Source organism: Amblyomma americanum, chromosome 4 (assembly GCF_052857255.1).
Source record: "Amblyomma americanum isolate KBUSLIRL-KWMA chromosome 4, ASM5285725v1, whole genome shotgun sequence".
Taxonomy (NCBI): Eukaryota; Metazoa; Arthropoda; class Arachnida; order Ixodida; family Ixodidae; genus Amblyomma; species Amblyomma americanum.
The window spans coordinates 9540158-9563021 of record NC_135500.1 but is presented as its reverse complement, the minus strand read 5'-3'; the positions used below and the strand labels follow the sequence as shown (position 1 = coordinate 9563021).

At 45.4% G+C, this 22864-nt stretch overlaps 1 protein-coding gene across 1 annotated transcript in view; it reads right to left on the bottom strand.

Annotated features, from left to right (window-relative positions):
• The window catches only part of LOC144127734 (protein ced-11-like), a 105755-nt gene that overhangs the window by 1512 nt on the left and 81379 nt on the right, over positions 1 to 22864 (bottom strand). Inside the window, exon 3 of the mRNA XM_077660635.1 lies at positions 439 to 491. Within this exon, the coding sequence (XP_077516761.1) occupies positions 439 to 491 (53 nt within the window). The remainder of the gene's footprint in view (positions 1 to 438; positions 492 to 22864) is intronic.

The window sequence follows — 22864 nt, the reverse complement described above, 5'->3', positions numbered from 1 at the left end:
ATGGCGCTCGAACCAACCACAGCCCGCAGCTGAGGCGGCGCTCAATCTAGTGCGCTACCAATTGCTTCCCAACGTCTCTCAATCTCCTACTTTTCTTCTTCTTCTTCTTCCAGTGCACTAAAGTGAAGATGGGGATTGGCATCTGTTAACTTCACTACCCCCTGCATACAAGCCTCTATCCTTCCTTTCCTCTAAAGGTGGAAAGATTTCCCTCTCTGCGAACACCAACGCCAGTAGCGCGAAACTGAGGAAAGAGCTAATGAACGCTAACGCTGCAAGAAACACCATTCCCCATGCTTTAGTGATTTAGTGGCTGTTGACTTCATACATATGTAAGGAAGCATGCCAAAACGAGCTCCTCATTTCCATATCGTTGTTTGTCTGCACAGCTCGCATTTACGCAAGTCGTATGGTGGAGTAATACTCACATCGGCTTACAAAGCATCCCTGTGTTGTATCTGGTGGCGGGTTGTGGTAGCAATCCCGGCTTCCTGCAACGTGAAAAAAATAACTGATAAAGGGTGGTAATTTGGGCCTGTTGGTTCATCACAGAAAAGGGAAATATGCAGCGCAAAAAAAAAACGCAGGTCAAAAAAGACGCTTGTCTTTCTTCTGTCGTCCATGCGTTTTTTGCGCTGCATATTTTCCTTTTCTGTGAAAACATAACTGTTAGGTTTTTGGTGAAACAATCTATATTTTTGAACCGAGCTGAAACTAGCGTCTTAAATCTCCGCTTGGGTGCTGCCTTCCAGTGGTTCTTTGCTCAGATGTTTTTAAATAGCGCTGCGTACGCAGGTGGTAGCATTCAAAGGCTCGAAAGTGTGAACGTGTGTGAACGTGTGTGAACGTGAACGTGAGGCGCGGTTTGAACGTCTCTTATGTTTGTTGTGCCCGCATCTGAGATCGAGAAACCAGAATTCAGTGGCAAGAAATTTGCTGAGACTACAATACCCAACAAACAAAGCAGAGTGTACAGGCGTGCAGAGTTTTAGGGTTCACCCTCAGAAACACGACGCGATTTCATGCTGATGCAAAAGCATTATAATACAAGAATTCTGAGAGGTCTGTACTTGAATATGCATGTGTGGTATCTTTAAGTCCGTAAATTTGAAACGGTACACAATATGGCAGTACGGGTTGATTTTATTAACTACTGGAAGTATTTCAGTGCAACCACTAAATATAGTCCCTTTTGGGGTGCATTTGAAAAGCGGAGAAAAATTCTCCTGTTCCAATTATTCCACAATAGATTTTATTTTCAAACAGGTATACAATTCGGTCAGCACATCTTAGGTCCAGATTAGATTTCCTCACATCAGGACCACTTAAACAAGCTACATAAAACATTGTAGAACACATGTCCTCGCACAACGAAAAAAATGTCAAAAGACCACTAACTGTCCGTAATTACAATAAAGCCGACCATGACGCAATTAATAACAAATTTTGTCCATTTCTTAACATTGATCTTGAGGAATTTTTTAGTCATATAGCAGAAACAAACTGGGCTATGTTCGTAGAAAAACCTGCTTACTTAACAGACAAGTACATATTCCTTTTCGCACTATACTCGTAACCAACAAATTCAACGCTACTTGGTATAATGCTCACGAACGACGCCTCTCAAATAAAAAGAAGTGATTTGAAAGGCCATCCAAATTTACTCCGAGTGAAGTTCGTTGCCGTGCCTACAAATTAGATTCCAGAGAATTAGTATCAGCAATAAAAAACGCGGGGAAGAACCTTTTATGCCACAAGTTTCCGTCCACGCTAACAAATTATACGAAAAAATTCTGCAGCATCTTTAACCAAAAATACGAGGACACTATAGTCCTTGTTCAAACTATAGAAATGGTTTACCTTGTAATCATTTCACGTCCGTTCTTAATGACATATTTTCAAAGAACTTTTCTGGAGCCTGCAATGATTTGCTACCTACTGCAAATTGTCACTGCTACCACGATATGGTACCAATTACAATTGAACCGTGTGGTGTTGAAATCGCGGTCGAATCCTTTCGACTCTCCTCTGCTCCCTGTTGTTAAATAATTACCGTGAAATTTTTGCTTAGCATGGCTGTTTATGCAACTACTGTACCAGCAAAAATTTTTCAGCAATCACTTCAGACATGATACCTGCCCCTTGACTGGAAATTCGGTAAGGTGATTCCACTAAATAAATCAGGCGGCAAGCATTCTCCACCTAATTATCGACCTATTTCACTAGCAAGTGTCCCGTGCAAAATAGGAATATAATTGCAGACTTTCTCAAGGCAAACTTATTCTTCTGTAACTCACAACATGGCTTTCGGAAAACATCTTCATGCGAAGCTTAACTTGCTGATTTCACACACAGCTAAACCTGATTGTCGATAATCGTTCAACGGCACATTGTAACGTTCTTGACTATTCCAAAGCTTTCGATAAAGTGTGAAACTATTGCTGTCTAAACTGCAGCTCAAGAACATGGCCCCCATGTTTTCTTCGTCACCGTTGGCACGGTGTGTCAGCTACTAATATGTACTCTCACTCCAACCCTGTCCATTGCGGCGCCCTACAAGGCTCCGCACTTTGTCCCCTTCTTCTTCTAATTTACATTATAGATTTGCCTTCTGTTTCCTCTTATACAAATTTATATTAGGACGATTGTGCGATTCTTCAGGAAATAATATTTAGTGACAACGTAACCACTCTTCAATCAGACCTGAATACTATTTCCTTGTGGCGCAAAACATGGCTAATGGAACTGAACATCAGTAAATGTAAATCTCTGCGCTTATCCAGAACTTGCAGAAGTACTCCTGCTTATTTCATAAATGATGTCCTCATAGATTCGGTGCAATCGTGAAATGTACCTTATTGCACATATCACATCCAGTCTCAATAGGTCTCTACATATCACTTATGTACTGTAATTTCCATAATATAGTTCGCACCCGGTGTATAGCCCGCCGTGCTAAATTTCGGCTGGAAATAAAATTTTCTGGGTGAGGAAGTCCGCGCCCGGATTACAGTCCGCAGGGACGTATTTCGGGTGAAAATAAGATTTTTAGATTGTCTGCAAGCAGTATACAATGGGTCAGCGAGCATATTAGTGTGAAGAAATGAAGCTGCGCGCTTTATTAGACCGCATTCATTATTATTTATGCCCACGAGTTTTTGCTCGTAAGTTGAAAAGCACAAGCACTACAAAAGAGCCACTCTCGCTACCGCAACAGCGTTTGCTTGCTTATCGAAGTTGACTGCATATCGGAGATCATTTTGCTGTTTACTTAGCACGATAACATGTATTAGCCCAAGCAGCACGCCGATAATGGCCCGGAACTGGTCGAATACCGGGGAAAATTTCCTGCAATAAAGACCTATAATAGCATATGACTAGGGCACTACTCGATCCATGTTTAGCCAATGTGCCCCTCTGGCTTTCCAATCAGCACCCATTAATGGCATACAAGATTAATGATTGGTTTGAATGGCATTCCCTGGCTATTCAGTATGAGCCATCCAATCTTTCTCATTGGCGTATATATCATAGGCAGCCGGCCCAACTCAGCGGCTATCCAATAATTCGCGCCGAAGCTTATCCACTGGCTGTTTATCACAGGCATCTAGCGACACAAAAATTCGAGACAAAAAGCCTCGATCAGAAAATCAGGCAACTCAAGACTGACGTCCGGTCAATGGATTCGGAAGACAACACCATCGCTGAGCACTGTGAACGCACCAACCACAGAACACCTTCAAAGATGAGCGCCTCAATTGGACGCAATCCGGTCAAGAGGAGCCGCGTCAAGTCATGGAATATCTGGCTGACAAAGGCGACTGAATAAAGCTCTGGAAAGTATCCGCTTTACGTACGTTGATAGACTTCGTCATGTGTTAATAGAACGACAGAGAAGGTGTTCGCTCCTGCTACTGACTCGCATTTCAGTCACCCTTCAGTCACCCGAGTTGGTCTCGAAATGTCCGGTTGAAAAAAATTTATTGCTTGTGCCAATATTTTCCAACTTTTGTTTCCTTTCAAAATTCTTCTTCGACTGTACGACCATTGCACAAAACCTCTGCTAAAGACATGTTCTGCACCCGCGATGCCACTTCGAGAGAACTTCGCGAAAGACGTAAGGCTCACAAATTATAGGCACCGTCCGCCAGTAAGAAAACACCCATCGGTTTGCTGTCATTAGAAATATGAATGGGAAAAGACCAAAACTGAAGCGGACACAAGAGTTCATGACAGCTGTATCCCATCTAAAGCGAAATACCACACCCGAGTAAGAATTCCTTGAATGATATGTAACGTCCACCGGTGCGCAATGACCTATCGCTTGCTGCCATTAACCAAAATCATGTGGAAAGTAAGCGATAGAATATAGAGATGAAAAATTCACCTATACGGAGTGTTTCCCCTGAATTTCTGCAAGTTTCTTTAAAAAAGGCTTCTTGAGTTACAAGAACGCTTTTTTCGGCTTAACATTGAGAGTGGTAATCTTTAGATTACAGTTAAAACGAGCTAATTGGCGTGCTGCTTAACTAATAGTGAGTAAAGTTTTTAACTATACTGTTAAGCTTCGTAATTATTGAGAGGCGTGTAGCCCACGGTAAGTAACCTCCATATCAGGATTTGAATTCCGAAAACGCGGTTACCCTGGGTGCCCAGGCCCAAAAAATATTGGCTACATCGCACCAAATTACGCGCGCCTTCGAGAAGCTTCCAGGCAAAGCAACTTCTTCAGCCAAAATTGCGAAAACAGCCTAAAGGTGTTAGGCCACAGCGCCGAGGGCAAGTACATTTTGGAAACTACAAAAATTTATTTGAATATTAATTACTGTAGGTTAGCGCACCTCAACATTCATGTAGCCTAACAGCCTTAGGAAAAAGGTAATTGTTCCATATTTTTAAACCAACCTGCTAGTTAGCACATCTTAGCTGTGTTGTGATGTTCTACATCACTGACAATGCTGTGCCCGAAAAAGCGCTCTTGTGGCTCAAGAAGCCCATTTTAGAAATTGCTGAAATTGTTACGTGAGCTAACTTATAACGGCCTGTAATCTGCAGATTGCGTGACGTGAGATTATGTATGTGCGAAGCAGTATCTACGACAATGAAAATAAATATACAAGAAATGTACTCACGTATCAAACACATCACCGCTCGGAACTTGGTCATGATTTCGCCCCTTCTTCCGCAGGCTTTTATTCTGCTCTGCACCACCCCACCGCCTTCCTGCTTCAACTATCCCCTTGGATTCTTCGATTTCATCGACTCACCTTGGAACCCTTCCGTCACCGTCCACGAAGAACTTGAAACCTGCCTTCCACCGCCGTTCCAGCCGCTTGTCAAGTACGACACAGCTGGCAACCTGGCGGAACTATCAGCGCGGGAGATACGCATCGACTACAAAAGACGCATCTGCTCTGGAGCCACTTGGGGCACATCACCGCTCGGAACTTGGTCATGATTTCGCCCCTTCTTACGCAGGTTAGTTACCTGCCGTCCTCGGCATCGTTCCGTTCAAATGACCCGTTCTTGCTCGCGGTGGCGTGCCCCCCTGAAATGCTTGATTGCTGTCGCCGAATGCTTCGCCTGTCATGTTTCCACTACTTTAATGCATTCCTTGTTTTTTTTTATGCTTGTTCAGTCAGGTGATATTGAACTTAACCCTGGGCCCCCTGTGTCATTAGAGGATATTTCTGAAGCTTTCGCTCGCCTCGAGCAATCTCATGCCACAATAATTGCCGAGTTGTCAGCTATTCGTGGTGCGCAGTCTAACATAGAAGAAACTGTCAATCGTCTGTCGCTGCGTGTCGATGATTTGGAAAGAAATATTGGGAATGTTCAATCGAGTAGCCCCTGCCCGCTCAATAATACAAGCCAGAACAGTACTAAGCTTACGTTTGAAATCAAACAGCTCGCCGAAAAATGTGATGACGCGGAGAACCGCCTCCGCAGGTCGAACCTAATCTTTTTTGGAATTTCGGATGTAAAAGAAGAAACGTGGGCGCAATCTGAAGAACATGTCGTTTCCTTCTGCCGCGACAAACTTTCTGTGACAATTGATCCGGCTGACATTGAGCGCGCGCACCGAATGGGTCGTTACACGGAAGCAAAGAAACGCCCCATTATTGTAAAATTTGCGCATTTCAAAACCAAATCCTTAATACTTTCAGCAACCTCTCAGCTTAAAAATTCAGGGTATACCGTTCGCGAAGATTATTCAGCCCGTGTAAGATTGGCCCGGAAAAAACTTTTTGCGTATGCTCAGCAATCTAGCGCTACATTCAAGATACGTTTCAACAAACTTATTATTGGTAGCAAGCAATACGTCTACAATGACACAACCGATACTGTAACAGAGCTATCGTCATCATAGCTATCACCACCACCTGTTTTCCGCTCACTACGTGCCAATCCTCGTCAATCATCATTTGCTGACAGAAATGCGCGGTCTTCTAAGAACATGACTCTATTATTGAAAAATATCCGCAGTTACCTCCCAAAGAAAGAAGCAATAGTGTCCCTTTTTGCAGATAGTTCCGCGGACATTGCTATTTTCACCGAGTCTTGGCTAACTCCAGATATCGAGGACACAGAACTTCTTTCCGAAACGAAACCTTTTATTGCTTACAGGCGCGACAGAGCGGGAAGAAGGGGTGGTGGCGTTCTTGTTCTCTCGAAATCAGAATTGCATACATCATCCGTCCATGTTAGTTCCTCTCACGAGATACTTTGCGTTAAACTGGCCCTTCCTAGCTGTACGAACATTATTGTTGCTTGTTATCGGCCTCCTAATTGCGACTCCTCCTTTCTTACCGACCTTCACTCCGTCCTACTTGGTCTGCACTCTCGGTTTGTCCACGCGAACTTCCTACTTTGTGGAGACTTTAACTTTCCCGATATCGACTGGGAAACCTTGTCAGCACGGTCCGGTCCGTCGACCAATTTTATTGACTTAGTCCTCACGTTTAACTTCACCCAGACAGTTAAAGTGCCTACTCGTGGCGACAACATTCTAGATCTTGTTCTCACTTCCAAACCGGAGTTAATTGAGTCATTAACAAGCATCACTGGTCTAAGTGATCACGAGGTGCTTGTGTTCAATTTTTCCGTTCCCATCCTCACAAAGCAACGCTCCACAAAGTACATCCGCGACTACAATAAAGCAGATTTTCGCACTATTAACCGTGAGTTAGAAACTTTTTTCCACCTTTTCCAGCAGGCCGCACCCATTGGATCAGTAGAACAAAACTGGCTGCTCTACAAAAATAAAATCTTATCTCTTGTCGAAACCTATGTCCCCCTTGTCTGCATACGTGGTGACTGTAACAAGCCCTGGTATAACAACGCCTAGCGACAGTTACCAAACAGAAAGAAGCGCCTCTATCGCGCGGCCAAGCACACAAATTCTGTAGGTAAATGGGAAACGTACAGCAAATGCCTACATGAATACATTAGCATACTACGACGTTCTAAAAAGAAATTTTTTCACGACGATCTTGAAAACATTATGCGCGTTAACCCCCAAAAGTTCTGGAATCTGGTCACCCCGTGCAAAAGCCGTACTCAAAACATTTCTTTGGTTAACCATGATGGCTTACATGTTCCTGATATTGAGCGCGCAGATGTCATGAATTCATATTTCTCCTCCGTGTTCACCGACGAACCTGCACTTGCATGGTATTCCCCCAATACCTGCCACTATTTTTCCCAAATGCCACCAGTTTTTATAACCCATGAGGGTATCGCTAAACTCATCGACAACCTTAAGTTGTCAAGCGCTCCTGGGCCAGACAACATAACTGCCAAAATATTGAAGGGCACCGTGAGCATTTCTAGCCGTATTTTGCACACTATTTTTCAGCAGTCTGTTTCAAACGGCGAAATACCAAATGATTGGAAAACTAGTAAAGTAACCCCAGTATTTAAGGCAGGCAATCGATCCGATCCTTCTAATTACCACCCAATTTCATTAACATCTATTCCATGCAAGCTACTGGAGCACATTTTATATTCGCAGATCGCATCACACCTCGACAATAACGCTTTCTTTTATGAAAAACAGCATGGTTTTAGATCAGGCCATTCTTGCGAGTCCCAGCTTTTTGAATTCACCACAGACCTTTTCCTTCCAAACTGACGTCATTTACCTAGACTTCTCCGAAGCCTTCGATCGCGTTCCACATCAGCGTTTAATGGCAAAACTGTCCTGCCTCCACATTAACCCTTTGATCTTGTCATGGATTGACTGCTTTCTCCGCGAACGCTCACAATATACAGTAATAGAGAACCACAGATCGCAAAATACTACAGTCATCTCTGGTGTCCCCCAGGGATCGGTGCTGGGACCACTCCTTTTTCTCATATTTATAAATGCTCTTCCTAATGCCATATCATCTTGTATCCGCCTCTTCGCAGACGATTGCGTCCTTTACCGCCGCATATCTACTCCCGATGATCACACTCTGCTTCAACGCGACCTAAATCTCATAGAAACCTGGTGTACGTCATGGTTTATGCAACTGAACATTTCCAAATGTAAGTTCATGCATGTATCAAGAAAGCGAAATAACCTCAGCTATCCGTATTCATTAAATTCTACACCACTCTCTGAAACAGAATCATACAGGTAGCTTGGAATCATCGTGAACAACAAACTAACATGGTCTGAGCACATTGCAAAACTTTGTACAGATGCTTCCAAGTTGCTTGGGTTTATCAGACGATCCCTCGCTTTTTCACCCCGTTCTATCCGTCAACTCGCCTACGTAACATTCATCCGTTCGAAACTCGAATATGCCTCGGCGATCTGGAATCCCCATCAGAAATATCTAATCGATCAGCTTGAAGCCATCCAAAATCGCGCAGCCCGTTTTATCACATCGCAGTATGACAGACGACACAGTATAGCTCTTATCTAGGCATCCCTTGATCTTCAACCCCTGGCACTTCGGAGTAAAATTTCACAGCTTTGCCTATTTCACAAATTGTACCATACCTTCCCACAGCTAAGAAATTCAGTATTACACCTGCCGCTTCGCACATCACGCCGACTTTTCAATTCTTTAAGTTTGCAGCGCATACATGGCTCCACAAACTCATTTAATAAATCCTTTTTACCTAGCTCCATTACATTGTGGAATGACTTACCCGATTCCATAGTTACTGAAGTAGAACCTAATAAATTCAGGCACTTATTAATAGCGCATTTTAAGGGCTGAGATATTTTGCCGTGTTTTTGAATGTGTACGCGTCTGTTTTTTGTTTTTTTTTTGTTTTTTCCAAGTTGTTCTTGAGCAGCTGTGTCTTTATTAGTGTTGATGCTTGTAATGATGTTAATGTTTAACAAGAACCCTGCACTTTATATTGATTTTTGTTGTACCATTGTATATGAAAACTCTACTCCCCCCCCCCCCCCTTAGTAATGCCCTAAACCAAGGGCCTTTAAGGGTAAATAAATGATTATGATGATGATGCCGGTCTGTGGCGGGAGGGACGAGGTGGCGATGGTGGGGGTCGTGTTGTGTGTTGCACATACATGTCTCTCTCAATCTGCCTGCCTCAAAACATCACAAAATCTTCTCTCGCTTGGGTTGCTGTGGCGGCGGGTGAGCTAGGCGATCCTCAGATTTTCGTATAAAAGAACTGGGATAGCCCGAAGCCATCAGGTCGCGGCGAACGGTGTCCAGATCTGTCTTTTTCTCTTCCAGCGTTGAGCAGAGGTTCACCGATCGGCGGACAAGCGAGGCAACAACGGACTTCTTGTGACAGGTCTGGTGTACGGAACTGAAGTTGAGGTACATGCCAGTGTGCGTGTTCTTCCGGAATACACTGAATGATATTCCAGGGCCGTCGCGTTTCACCAGAACGTCCAAAAAAGGCAGACGGCCATCTACTTCCTCTTCCGTGGTAAACTGTATGGCCGGTTCCATGCTGTTCAGATACAAAAGGAATGTACTCACAGCCGATTTCTTGATTATGCAGAAACAGTCGTCCACATAACGAAGAAAGACTTTCGGGCGCGGCGGGAAGCATGAAAGGGCGCGGGACTCTAATGACTCCATTGTCAAGTTCGCAGCGGTGACAGAAATTGATGCTCCCATAGCTGTACCATGAACCTGTTTATATATGCTCTCCTGGAACGTGAAGTAGGTGTTGGACAAACAGAACTGAAGAAGTCTGCTGAGGTCTGGAACTGCAATGGGTGTTCTTTCCGGTAGGGTTGCATCCGCCTGTAGCGCATCTGTGCAAGCCTTCACGGCCAGGTCAGTGGGCACACTCGTAAACAGTGACTTCACGTCAAATGACATCAAAATTTCGTCGTCTTCTATAACCATGTTGCGAACCTTTTCAATGAAGTCGTGTGAGTTGTGCACGTGCGTTTCGCTTTTACCGACCAAAGGGGAGATAACACGATGCAAATAGTTCGACAGCTTGTGAAGCGGGGAGCGGGTGAAATCGACGATTGGGCGCATTGGGTTGCCTTCTTTGTGGATCTTTGGCAGTCCATACAGAGCGGGAGCAGAACCATTGTGGCAGAGGAGGAAGTAGTAGAGGGACTTGTGTTGTAGCGGGACAAAGGAGAAGACGTCAGCCAAAAGTTTCTGCAAGTCCCTTTGCACCTTTGAAGTAGGGTCCCGATTAAGTGGCAAGTAGGTTGTCTCATCTTCCAGCATGCTCGTCATCTTGTTCACGTACTCTCGTTTGTCCAAGACGACCGTTGCGTTTCCCTTGTACGCGGGCAGGATCACGATGTTCTCATTGCCGCGCAATCTTTTTAGTGCCTTTCTTGCTTACTACGCTTACTGGTGTTTCGACTGATGCGGCCACAGTAGTTTCCATTTCTATGACCTCCGGCATTGGGAGTGGTTTTGGAAGAGGGTCCTTAGATTTTGCAGGGGCTTTTAGTTTACTATTTTATATATAATTGGTTTTTGGTGGAAAGGAAATGGCGCAGTATCTGTCTCATATATCGTTGGACACCTGAACCGCGCCGTAAGGGAAGGGATAAAGGAGGGAGTGAAAGAAGAGAGGAACAAATAGGTCCGTAGTGGAGGGCTCCGGAATAATTTCGACCACCTGGGGATCTTTAACGTGCACTGACATCGCACAGCACACGGGCGCCTTAGCGTTTTTCCTCCATAAAAACGCAGCCGCCGCGGTCGGGTTCGAACGCGGGAACTCCGGATCAGTAGTCGAGCGCCCTAACCACTGAGCCACCGCGGCGGGGGTTTACTATTTTCCTGTTTCAAGTGTTTAATGCGGTCCGTGAGGATTTGAATGTGGTGGAGTGCCTGATCGAGTTTAGACTGTAATGACTGCAGCTCCGTCCCCTTTCCGTGAGAGGCCACTCCCGCCCAGCTCACCTGTTTCGGTCCGGGACTCTGAGTCCGGCTGCTGGTGCCGTTGCCACCTCCGCTGCGACTGCTGCTGCATCCGCTGCGGCTGCTGCTGCGTCCGCTGTCCAAGGACTGGAAGGAGCTCGAGCGGTCCTTCCTTCGGGTGGATGGTGGGTCGTCGCAGGTCCGGGATTTGGATCTTGACTGGTGCTCCGATGTTTTCGTTTGGGGTCGTTGAAATCGTTTCTTGCAACTCTTTTTGCCTATGCGGTGCCCACCTCCGCCGACAATGCAAACTGGGTCGCAGATTTTTTCCTTTAGGTGCTGGTTGCCGCAGTACGGGCACCGTTGTTGCGGTGGCTCCGGACATAAGTCTCTTCTGTGTCCGACTCTTCTGCAGTTCGTGCACGCCTCTACTTTCGGAATGAAGGGGTAGACTGGGTACAGGACTCCGAAGTAGACGATGCTATCTGGTAGTTCGTCCGCGTTGAAGTCGAGCAGAAGGGACTCCGATGTTCTTCCCATGGTTCGTGCTTGTACGATGTCAGGGTTTCTTTTGCGGAATTCTGTCATCATTTTTTGGGGAGTTTCGCCATCGTAAGCCCGATAGATGGTGCCTTGCAGGGCCCTGTCCGGAGGGGCGGTGTACGATGTCATGACGACGCCTTTGCCTTCTAATTTGATTTGCTTGACTGCGACGTAGTGTAGTGCGTTTGCCTGCACCGGCGTCGATATGGTGAAAACATTTTTTGCAGAATTTGTTCGAGATTGGTCTTTATCAGCCTCGGTCGCGGTGATGCCGCTCGCTGTCGCGATCGCGTGCCTGATAGACTTCTCGGTGTAGCGCGTGAAGTCGACGCCACCCGTTGGTCTGTAGATGATTTTATAGTCGTCCTCCGGGAGTCGGGGAAGCGGTTTCTTAGGATGCAGTGGAGGGAGAGGTTGCGCCAGTGGCTTCTCGGTCTGCTTATTTGGCTTCTGAGCTGTTGATGATTTAGCTTTGGGGTTCTTATTGCGGTAGGAAACAATCGTTTTCCAATCGGTCGTATTGAATTCGACTGGGGAGGCGTTAGTCCCAACTACGGCGTACTCCATGACTGCCGCCGAGGCGTTCGCGCCGCGCTAGGCCTGGCGTTCGGGTAAGTTAGGGCGCCGGGGCGACGCTGGCTTGAGACCGTCGGAGCTCGGTCGCCCCAACTCCGATTTGCTTAAAAGAGGTCTTGAAAGGTGCCTTATACACTCATGCTTCTTGTCCGTGTGTCGGCGTCGGCGTATCCTGGTGTTTTCCTTTGCAGCAAGTGCTCGAACACGGAGCCCAAACGAAGCACATGCGTCGCCGTTGGCCCCCTAGCGGGCAATCCCCTAGCCAGACGGGAAGTGTGCTGTCGCGAGTCCAGTTGGAATGTCCCGCCCAGGCGTCGGCTCCATCTGCGAACACTGGACTCCTCTCCTCTCCGCTCTTTTTCTTCCTTCTCCCCGTGTGCCTTCACTCTCGCCTGCCTACTTTCTCCCTCTAAAAGCTACCTGCCGCAGTTAGATGTTACGTGACTCATGACTTTTTCGTTCTTTGAACCGCACTACACAACTGTAGCAGCACCGCGTTTCTACAACTTGTAAAATGCCTGGATAAAGTTTAATTTGCCTTGTGTTTGCGACCCGTCGTGTATCTGAGGAGTGGCCTCAGCCCCAACGCGTGCCACGGAATCGGAATGCCCAGTAGTAGCTCTTTTGAGTATATTGCTACGTGTCGACGCATTTTCGCAGAACCAGTTAGAAGTTCAATCAAATCAAGAAATGCTTTTAGGGTTTGCGCCGTTCTCAGCCGGACAAACTAACGAAGCGATTCATGCTCAGCAATTCTGGGCAAAAGCATATTTGACCGAGAAACTGATTATATCATTTTGTCGTAATAATTTTTTTCTCGAAGAAACGTGGACAGTGTCATACAAAATATGCTGTATTGCTACTTTGAGGGAGGAGGTTTGTGAGTGCGAGCAAAATACGGAAAGGGACGCCAACACAAGACGAAGCGCTTCTAAAACCTGTCCTGTCGGTTCGTCCCTTTCCGTATTTTGGTAGCGCTCATCAATACCCACGAGGATGTATTTTCAGCAAGCCCTTGTAGTAGATGCTTTGATTGTATTGCTACGGGTCGACGCATTTTCAGAGAGCCATGTAGAAAGCTCATTCAATCGAGAAATGTTTTCGGGATCTCGCCGTTCTTAGCCTGACACACTAAGCGACCGGTTGATACGCAACAATTCGGGACAAAAGCATTTTTGAACGGAAATCTGTTTATATGACCTTGGGCGATATAGTTTTTTTTCTTTGTTCAAGAAGCCGCCGCGGTGGCTCAGTGGTTATGGCGCTCGGCTACTGACCCGAAAGACGCGGGGTCGATCCCGGCCGCGGTGGTCGAATTTCGATGGAGGAAAAATTCTAGAGGCACGTGTACTGTGCGATGTCAGTGCACGTTAAAGAACCCCAGGTGGTCGCAATTTCCGGAGCCCTACACTACGGCGTCCCTCAAACCCTGAGTTGCTTTGGGACGCTAAACCCCAATAAACCAATATTTGTTAAAAAACCTCGATGGTCTCATACAAAACTATTCTCTATTGCTAACTTGAGGGTATTACTGAGCGATAGCAAAATACGGACAGGGACGAACACACCACACGAAGCGCTTCTAACGACTGTCCTGCGTCTTCGTCCGTTTCGGTATTTTGCTAGCGCTAACCAATTCTCTCAAGGAAAATTTCCAACTAGCCCCACTAATAGCTCCTTCGATTCTCTTGGTACGTTTCGACGCATTTTCACAGAACCGTGTAAAAAGTTCATTCAAATCAAGAAATGTTTTTGGGCTGTCGTCGTTCTTAGCCGGACAAAGTATCAAAGCGGATCATACCCAGCAATTCTGGACAAAAGCATTTTTTTACCGGGAAGCTGTTTATCTCACCTGTGGCGGTACTTTTCGTTTTGAAGATATCTGGATAGCTTCACAAAAAAAAATATGCTCAGTTGCTACCCAGAGAGTATTGCTGAGCGTTAGCAAAATACGGAAATGGACGAACACACCAGACAGTTGCTAGAATTAATCGCTTCGTCTGGTGTGTTCATCCCTTGACGTATTTTGCTAGCGCTCACCGATAGTACCAAAGATGTATTTCCAACCCGCGCCTGTATTAGCTCCTTTGATTCTATTGCTGCGCGTCGACGCATTTGCACAGAATCATGTAGAAAGCTCGGTCAAATCAAGAAATGCTTTTTGGGATCTTGGCATTCTCAGCCGGACACACTATAAAAGCCTTTCAGACCCAGCAATTCTGGACAAGAGCATTTCAATAGGGAAACTCTTTATATCACGTTTGGTGATATAAATGTTTTCTTTTTGAAGAAATTTGGACAGTTTCATACAAATTTATGCTATTTGGCTAACTTGAGGGCATTGGTGAGCGCTATCAGAATGCGGAAAGGGACGAACACAGAAGAAAAAGCGCTTATAACAACTGTCTTGTGTGCTCGTCCCTCTCGGTATTTTGGTAGCGCTCACCAATGCGCTCAAGCATGCAGCTGCAGCAGGCCCCAGTAGTAGCTGTTTTTATTCTATTGTGAGTGTTATTTTGGATTTAATGGCACATAAGCATCTAAAGCTAACATGCGCCAAGCGCAAGGTGTAGGAAAATTGTTTCTGCTCAATTTTACAAACGCGAAAGCCAATCACTGGAGTAGAGGGCCTAAAACTTTAGTTTGTGCTTGTTAGTGATGCGAAAGAAAAGAAACTTTAAAAATGGCTATTAGTGAAAGCTTTCATTCTTGCCCCGGAAAGGATCTCACGTCTCCCAATTCCTCAAAATAAAAAAAACCTCAACCTTCTCAGGAATGAGAAAGTAGTTGAGGTGTATCACCGTATGTAGGAAGGCGCAGGGTCGGAATTTAGAGCTTTTTAAGGACACCTGCTTCCCTTAAAAAGCTAGAAACATTTGGGATATCAGTAAATGCATCTTGACCTAAAAACAATGCTGGGTGAAGAGGAATGTGTTGTTTGTAGAATCGAGTCAAATACTTTTTCCCCAGTGGCTCAAGTTCTGTGCATGAGAATAAGATGTGGTCTACTATAATTTCATCTCCGCAACTTCGAAAATAGGTTTGTCTTCTTTTGTGAGTAAGATGTTGTGGGCAAGGTGTGTATGCCCAATACGGAGACGGAATAAAATTAATTTCACAAACGTTCCTTTTGACTACAGGTTTTCCATTCGCCCAATACGGGCTTTACCAAATGCTGTTTGTTATTTACTTATCTGTCCCAGGTTTCTTGCCAGTTACCGATGAGATTACTGTGTATTAATTTCATGCAGTCTCTGTGGGGCACGCTGACTTTCTCGAGAGCACGACTGCGAGCTTGTAAAGTGCATTTGTCGGCTCTTTCATTACCATATATTCCAACATGACTCGGTAGCCAGCAGACTTTTATTATATGTCCCTGTATTCTGACTTTTTCTATGTTGTGTAATATCTTCCCTACGAATTGTGCGACTGCATTTATGCAGTGTAATGCCGTGAGCATGCTAAGTGGATCTCTGTAGATTACGCTGTGTAGATTATGCATGCACAGTTTGGCAGCCTATTTTTTGCCACCTTTGTACGACTGCGCTTCCATCATGTTCTGCTCTTTTTGAGCCATTAGTGCAATAATCCGTGTAGTTCACATATTTTTCTTGCAGTGCCTGGTATTCCTGCAATATGTGCTCGTGTGGTGTTTGCGTTTTTTCGGAGGTGTGTTAAAGTGAAGTCGCATACAGTGGGAAGGCTGTACCATGGGGGCAGTGGGTCGTGCCTTGAGGCAAAATCAGGAAGGGTATCCAGTATTTCCAAGTTTCGGCAAATTTCCGCCAAGCGGAGAAGCAAACGTCTGACTGACTGGGGTTTGGTGTTGAACAGTGTCATTGAGATAACTATGGGATAACAGAAATGTTTTGGAAGTGAACGCATTGTTAGGACATATGTGTATCCGAGCATATAGTTCTTCTGTCTTTAAGGGAGGTTTCATTGATTTCGACATAGAGACTATTTACGGGGGATGTTCTGTATGCGCCATTCGCAAGACATAAACCAAGGTTATGCACTGGGTCAAGTCGCTTGATATATGACGGCCTCGCGGACCCATGCGCAATGCATCCATAGTCTAGGGTAGAGCGTACTATAGACCTATAGATTTGTAGAAGACATGTTCTATCAGATGCCAAGTGTTTCCTGTTTCCTTGACAGTACTTTAAATGTATTTAGGGATTTGGAGGCTTTCTTTTTGGTGTTGTTTATGTGTGCACAAATGTGAGTTTATTCTCAAACGTTACGCCCAAAAATTTATGTTCTTGTTTTACTGGAAGTATAATTTCATTTAGTACAGTGTGGGATCAATATGTAAACCTCTTTTAAGCGAGAACAGAACAGCAACTGTTTTTGCGAGGAGAACCTATATCCATTTCTTTCTGCCCAAACCGCAAGTCTGCTTGATATTAGTTGTATCTGTCGCTGACAGGTTGATAGGCTGTAGGATGTGCATGCAATTTGAAGGTCATCAACATATACAGAATACATAATAAACTTTGGAATTATCCTAGCTATGAAATTCATTTTTACGGCAAACAGGGTAGTACTTAAAATGCACCCCTGCGGCACCTCATTCTCCTGAAGATATTTTTTGGATAGGGTGGAACCTATTCGTACGTGGAATGAGCGCTCAGGCAAAATCGTTTGCACAGTTCAGCATACTTCCACGGATCCCTATGTCTGCAAGGTCGCCAAGAATCCCAAACCTCCAGGTGGTATCATAAGCCTTCTCCATATCAAAGAATAGTGCTAGACAGTGTTTTTAATGTATGAATGCTTCTCTAATTGTATTTTTGAGGTGGACAAAATTTTTTAAACCCACATTGGTGCATGTCGAGAAGTTCAAGAGATTGAAGAACAAGCATCAGCCTGATGTTCACAACACTTCCAAATGATTTAGCGAGACAGCTAGTAAGGGCTACAGGCTGATAGCTACGGGCGGACATAAGTGCTTTCCAGGTTTCAGGAACGGTACTATAATGGCTTTTTTCCATTCCTCAGGTATTTTTTCTTGTATGAATATTATGTTGAAAAAATTAAAAGGTGCCTCTACACCAGGCTTAGAAAGATGGGCAAGCATTTGACAGTGTATATGGTCGAGTCCTAGAGCAGTTTTCTTGCCGACAGACAGTACAGTATTGATTTCTTGGAGTGTAATAAGGCTACTGTGTTTAACATTTCCACTGATGAAGGGTGGTAATTTTGGCCTGTTGGTTCTTCACAGAAAAAAAATATGCAGCGCAAGAAACGCATGTCTGTGTTTGTCTTTCTTGTGTCGTCCACGCGTTTTTTGCGCTGCATATTTTCCTTTTCTATCATTTTCACCTCCACTCGTTGGGAATCTTTGTTCTTCTGCTATGTTTTTGTATGTTAAAATTGACTAGCTATAGTGCAAAGAACTTGAAGCCGCAGCGAAGTGGTCCCACAATATGTATGCCTGTTGCCCTATCCTTGTTTTTGTACGAGTTGTTGTTAAAAGAGGAATTGTGAGAGGTGAGCAGGTGCCATTAAGTTTTGAAACTTGTTCCCACATTTTTTTTATGTTGTTCAGCTGTTTGTAGAAGACACATAAGGTTTCAAGGATAATTTTCCGGCATTGCTCCGAATATATCTGGCTTGTGCCCTCGCCTTTTCAAAAGGGATAAGGTTCTTGTACGTTGGGTATCTGCGAAAGACTCCCCAGGCATTATTTTGTTGCTTTTTTGCCTCCTTGCATTCACGTGTGTACTATACTTTTTCGTTCTGGCGAACCACTCCTGAGGATTTTGGAATTGATAAGTGTGCGGCAGTAAGAATACATATTGTAAACATTTCATTTAATTCATTTATGCAGATATTTTCTAAAGCAATGTTCTCTAAGCTGGCTTTTTCTCTAAACAATTCCTAGTCAGCTAAATATAGCTTCCATCGCCGTGGTTTCGTCGGGATCACCGTCGAAGAGCATGACTGGGTTATGACGGCGAGATGATCGCTTCCATATAGGTCGTCTAAAATGTCCCACTTAAATTTGCTAAAAATAGATGGTGATCTAAAAGACAGATCTAAACAGCTCATTTTCCGCGAGGTAGGGGAGCAGTATGCGGGTTTACCAGAGTTCACCAAGCAAACATTACTGCAAAGAACGAAATCCTCTATTATCTGACCTCTTGTATCTGTTTTCCCACTTCCCCAAAAATAGGAGTGTGCATTTAAGTCTCTAACTACCAGATAACTCTCTGGCAGTTGCTCAACAAGGTTTCTAGATCAATGTGAGTTACTTTCATATGTGGCTCGAGGTATACGGAGCAGACTGTTGAAGTTTTATATGCAAGTACCGTGGCTGCTACGGCCTCTAATCCCGCTTTGAGTTGTACTTCACGAGCTGCTACTCCATTTTGTACTATGATGGCGACTCCGCCCGAAAGCCTGCTAGCCTGCTCTCGGTCGTTGCGGAAAACAGTCTATTTCTTTAGCACATTAGTGTGCTGGGCACCTAGATTCGTTTTTTTGCGTGCAAATGGCGACAGGAGACAGTGAAGCAAAGATTTCCTTTATGTCGCTTAAATTGCCCAAAAGTCCCCTGCAGTTCCAAAGTACTATGAAAGCCATTTTAGTGTATGTGCGTAAAGTGGAAGAACTAGACTACGTTTTTGTTGGCCCGTGACCTGTCTTTTTTTGACCGATTTAAGCAGCCCTGCCGTCCATCCGATGTGGACGGCACAGGGCTGCATTGGGTCGTGCCCGTCGCCTCCGCAGAGGCGTTGGACGACCGTGCATCAGGTATGTGGACTTTCGAGTAAGACCTCGCCCTGTGGGAAGAGGTCTTTAGGTCGGCCGACGCATGAGGCTGCGGAATATGCTTTGGAGTTGGCGGAATAGTGTTAGATACTCCACCTGGGGGCGCGGATGGCCCTGGCACAGGCTCACTGTGTGTGGCCTGGCCAGGTGCAGGAGGACGCTGTGGTGTGCCACGCCCAGGCACCACATCGGCGAAGTTGCTTTTCGCAGGAGAAGAAATGTTCCAATTGTTTGTGACAGTCGCACACGCGCTTTTTTGTACGACATGCTTTCTTTTGTTTTGACAGTCATGGTTTCTTTTTAAGTCTTCAATTTTGGGAAAGACTTGGAGTAGGCGGGGTGGTCCCCTTCACAGTTTGCGCAGCGCAGTCTTGCTGTTTCACAGTTTTCTGAAACGTGCACATGCAAGGCGCACATCGCGCAAGTTTGACGACCACGGCAACTCTGAGACTCATGGCCATATCGCTGACAGTTAAAGCATCATCTGGGATTTGAGACTTAGTGTCGGAGCTTGATTTTAAAGTAACCTACTTCGATGTATTCGGGGAGTGTGCTGGCGTTGAAGGTGAGAACGAGGCGCGTGGTTGGTACTTCTTCTTTCTCTTTTCTAATTTTGATTCCCAGGACATTTGTGACATTTTTGCCTTTAAGACCCTCAAGCATTTCTGCTTCAGTGAGCTGAAGAAACTAGGACTCGGATATCACTCTTCGAATGTATTTAGAGATCTGTGTGCAGTTACTGAGAGTGGATTATCCCCTATTTATACTATGTCAGACAGTTTCGTGTGCTGGACGTTGTTTTGATATCTAGTAGATCACCACTGGGCATTTTTGTCAACTTGTGGCCCGTGCCTAAAGCATCGCTCATATATTTGGAAACTAAGAATGGGGCACTTTTCTGGCAGATATTCAGTTTTTTCACAGTGGATGACGTGAAACCTTGAAAAAAAAAATCAATTTGTTTTTTCTGGAAGCATTGTGCTGTTATTTCTTCGGTACGCACCCTTTTCAAAGCGCGATTATTATATGATACAACAGAAGCCATAAGAAATGTGTGTTTCGGCCACGGTGACAGCCACCCAGCACGGAGGCCAACAAGGAGACGGGACAGAAACTTGAAAACAAGCCCTGCCCACGCCAGCTGTACACCTCAACAATAATCAAATAGGATAAAATCCAGGGTAGTTCGCCACACAAGGTTAGCCCTAGCCGCCCATGAAGAAAGAAAAAAACCGTGAAATGAGTAGGAGACAGGACAGTAGCCAGAAAGAAGATAGTAAAGAAACACATGGGGGGGGGGGGGGGAACAGGAAAAGGCGACTGCCGATTTCCCCCGGTCGGGAAAGGCAGGGGAAGAAGCTGGTCTAGAGGAAGCTGGGGCCAAAGTGGTGTGTTGCCTCCGCCGAGGGGCCTTAAGGGTCCAAACGCTCGGCATCGGCTCAACCACCAGGATCCCCTTTTCTTTGGACACGGCGATGCCACGCACGGCGAGGCGCGGGTGAACGGGCCCGTGGTGATGCACTATTCTCGGGAACCCGTGGTGTCGCCACTCACCAACGTCTGCAAGCAGGAGACGCCCCCTGCGGGGAGATTCTATTGCTACGTGTCGACGCATTTTCGCAGAACCACTTAAAAAGTTCATTCAAATCAAGAAATGCTTTTAGGGTTTGCGCCGTTCTCAGCCGGACAAACTAACAAAGCGGTTCATGCTCAGCAATTCTGGGCAAAAGCATTTTTGACCGAGAATCTTTATATCATTTTGGCATAGTAATTTTTTTCTCGAAGAAACCTGAACAGTGTCGTACAAAATATGCTTTATTGCTACTTTGAGGGGGGGGGGGGGGGGGGGGGTGAGAACAAAATACGGAAAGGGACGCAAACACAGGACGAAGCGCTTCTAAAACCTGTCCTGTCGGTTCCTCCCTTTCCGTATTTTGGCAGCGCTCACCAATACCCTAAAGGATGTATTTCCAACTAGCCCCTGTAGTAGCTCCTTTGATTGTATTGCTACGTGTCGACGCATTTTCGCAGAAACATTAAAAAGTTCATTCAAATCAAGAAATGCTTTTTGGGCTTGCGCCGTTCTCAGCCGGACCAAAAAAGCGGTTCATGCTCAGCAAGTCTGGACAAAAGCATATTTGACCGAGAAACTGATTATATCATTTTGTCGTAATAATTTTTTTCTCGAAGAAACCTGGACAGTGTCATACAAACTATGCTCTATTGCTACTTTGAGGGAGGATGTTTGTGAGAGCGAGCAAAATACGGAAAGAGACGCAAACACAGGCCGAAGCGCTTCTAAAAACTGTCCTGTCGGTTCGTCCCTTTCTCTATTTTGTCGGTTCGTCCCTTTCTCTCTAGTATATGTTTGACTATCAAACACATACTTCTCGTCAAACGGGGAATTTTACCGACAAGTGAAAGGAACACCAATGGGAGCATCCATCTCTGTCGTCATGGCCAATTTAACAATGGAACACGTCGAACAGCGAGCCCTCAACTCATTCCACCCGAAACCAAAGATTTTTCTCAGGTATGTCAACGACTGCTTCGCCGCCATAAAAAAAATCTGAGACTCAGAATTTCCTTCGTCATTTAAACTCCGTAGAACCTGACATTCAGTTCACGCTAGAGGTGGAACAAGAAAACTCCCTGCCGTTTTTGGACGTACTCGTGTCCCGAAACGACAATACCCTTCAGTTCTCCGTATACCGAAAACCAATCCTCAGGCCGGTATCTCCACTTCTCTTCGAACCACCCGACAGTCCATAAAGCTTCAGTGGTGAAGACGCTGTTCAGAAGAGTTGAGACACACTGCAGCACAGAACTTCACAGAAAAAAAGAACAACGCACGATATTCAAAGAACTCATCATGAACGGCTACCCAAAAGATTCTATTCAAAAAACCATTCGACGTCAAAAACACAACATTCGTCAAGAAATCAGCGCACAAAGGCCAACGCCACCACCAAAATACGTCACTTTACCTTATGTCGGAGGTGTCAGCGTAACCATCGCCCGAATCTTGAAAACATCTGGTCTCCAGGTTGCGCACAAGCCCACAAACACTGTTGCGCTTTGCCTACCTGTTCCCAAAGACCGGCCGCCGAGAGAAAGAGCCCAAGGCATTGTCTACCAGATTCCATGCGCTGACTGCGACGAAAGCTGCATCAGCGAAACCAAAAATTTCAAAGAAATAATTCGGCAACATAAGAACGACATCCGCAAATTCGCAAAAGAGCGCAATCCAGTAGCCGAACATTCCGAGGACTCCGACCATAGAATCAACTTTGAAGAGACCCGCATCCTCAAAACCGAAACAAATTACCACAAGAGGCTGCTTCTGGAATCCTGTCATATCCAAACCACCCCGAACAAAATCAACCGCACAAAACGAAACCTGCCCCCAGTATATGCTCAAGGACTTCGCTCTTCAACACAACGAAAAAAAGTCGCCCTTCAGCACCTCCCTGCAGTGCGCCAGCGTGACTAACAGCCTAAAACCCCTCCCCCTCCCCCGCGCCTTCCGCGACACAGCTGTCGTTATTTTCACCCCCCCCCCCCCCCCCCCCCACTACCCTCCATTCTTAAAAGACGCTTGCTACTGCCCTCATTCACCCCTGATGAAGGAGCCGAGTCGGCTTCGA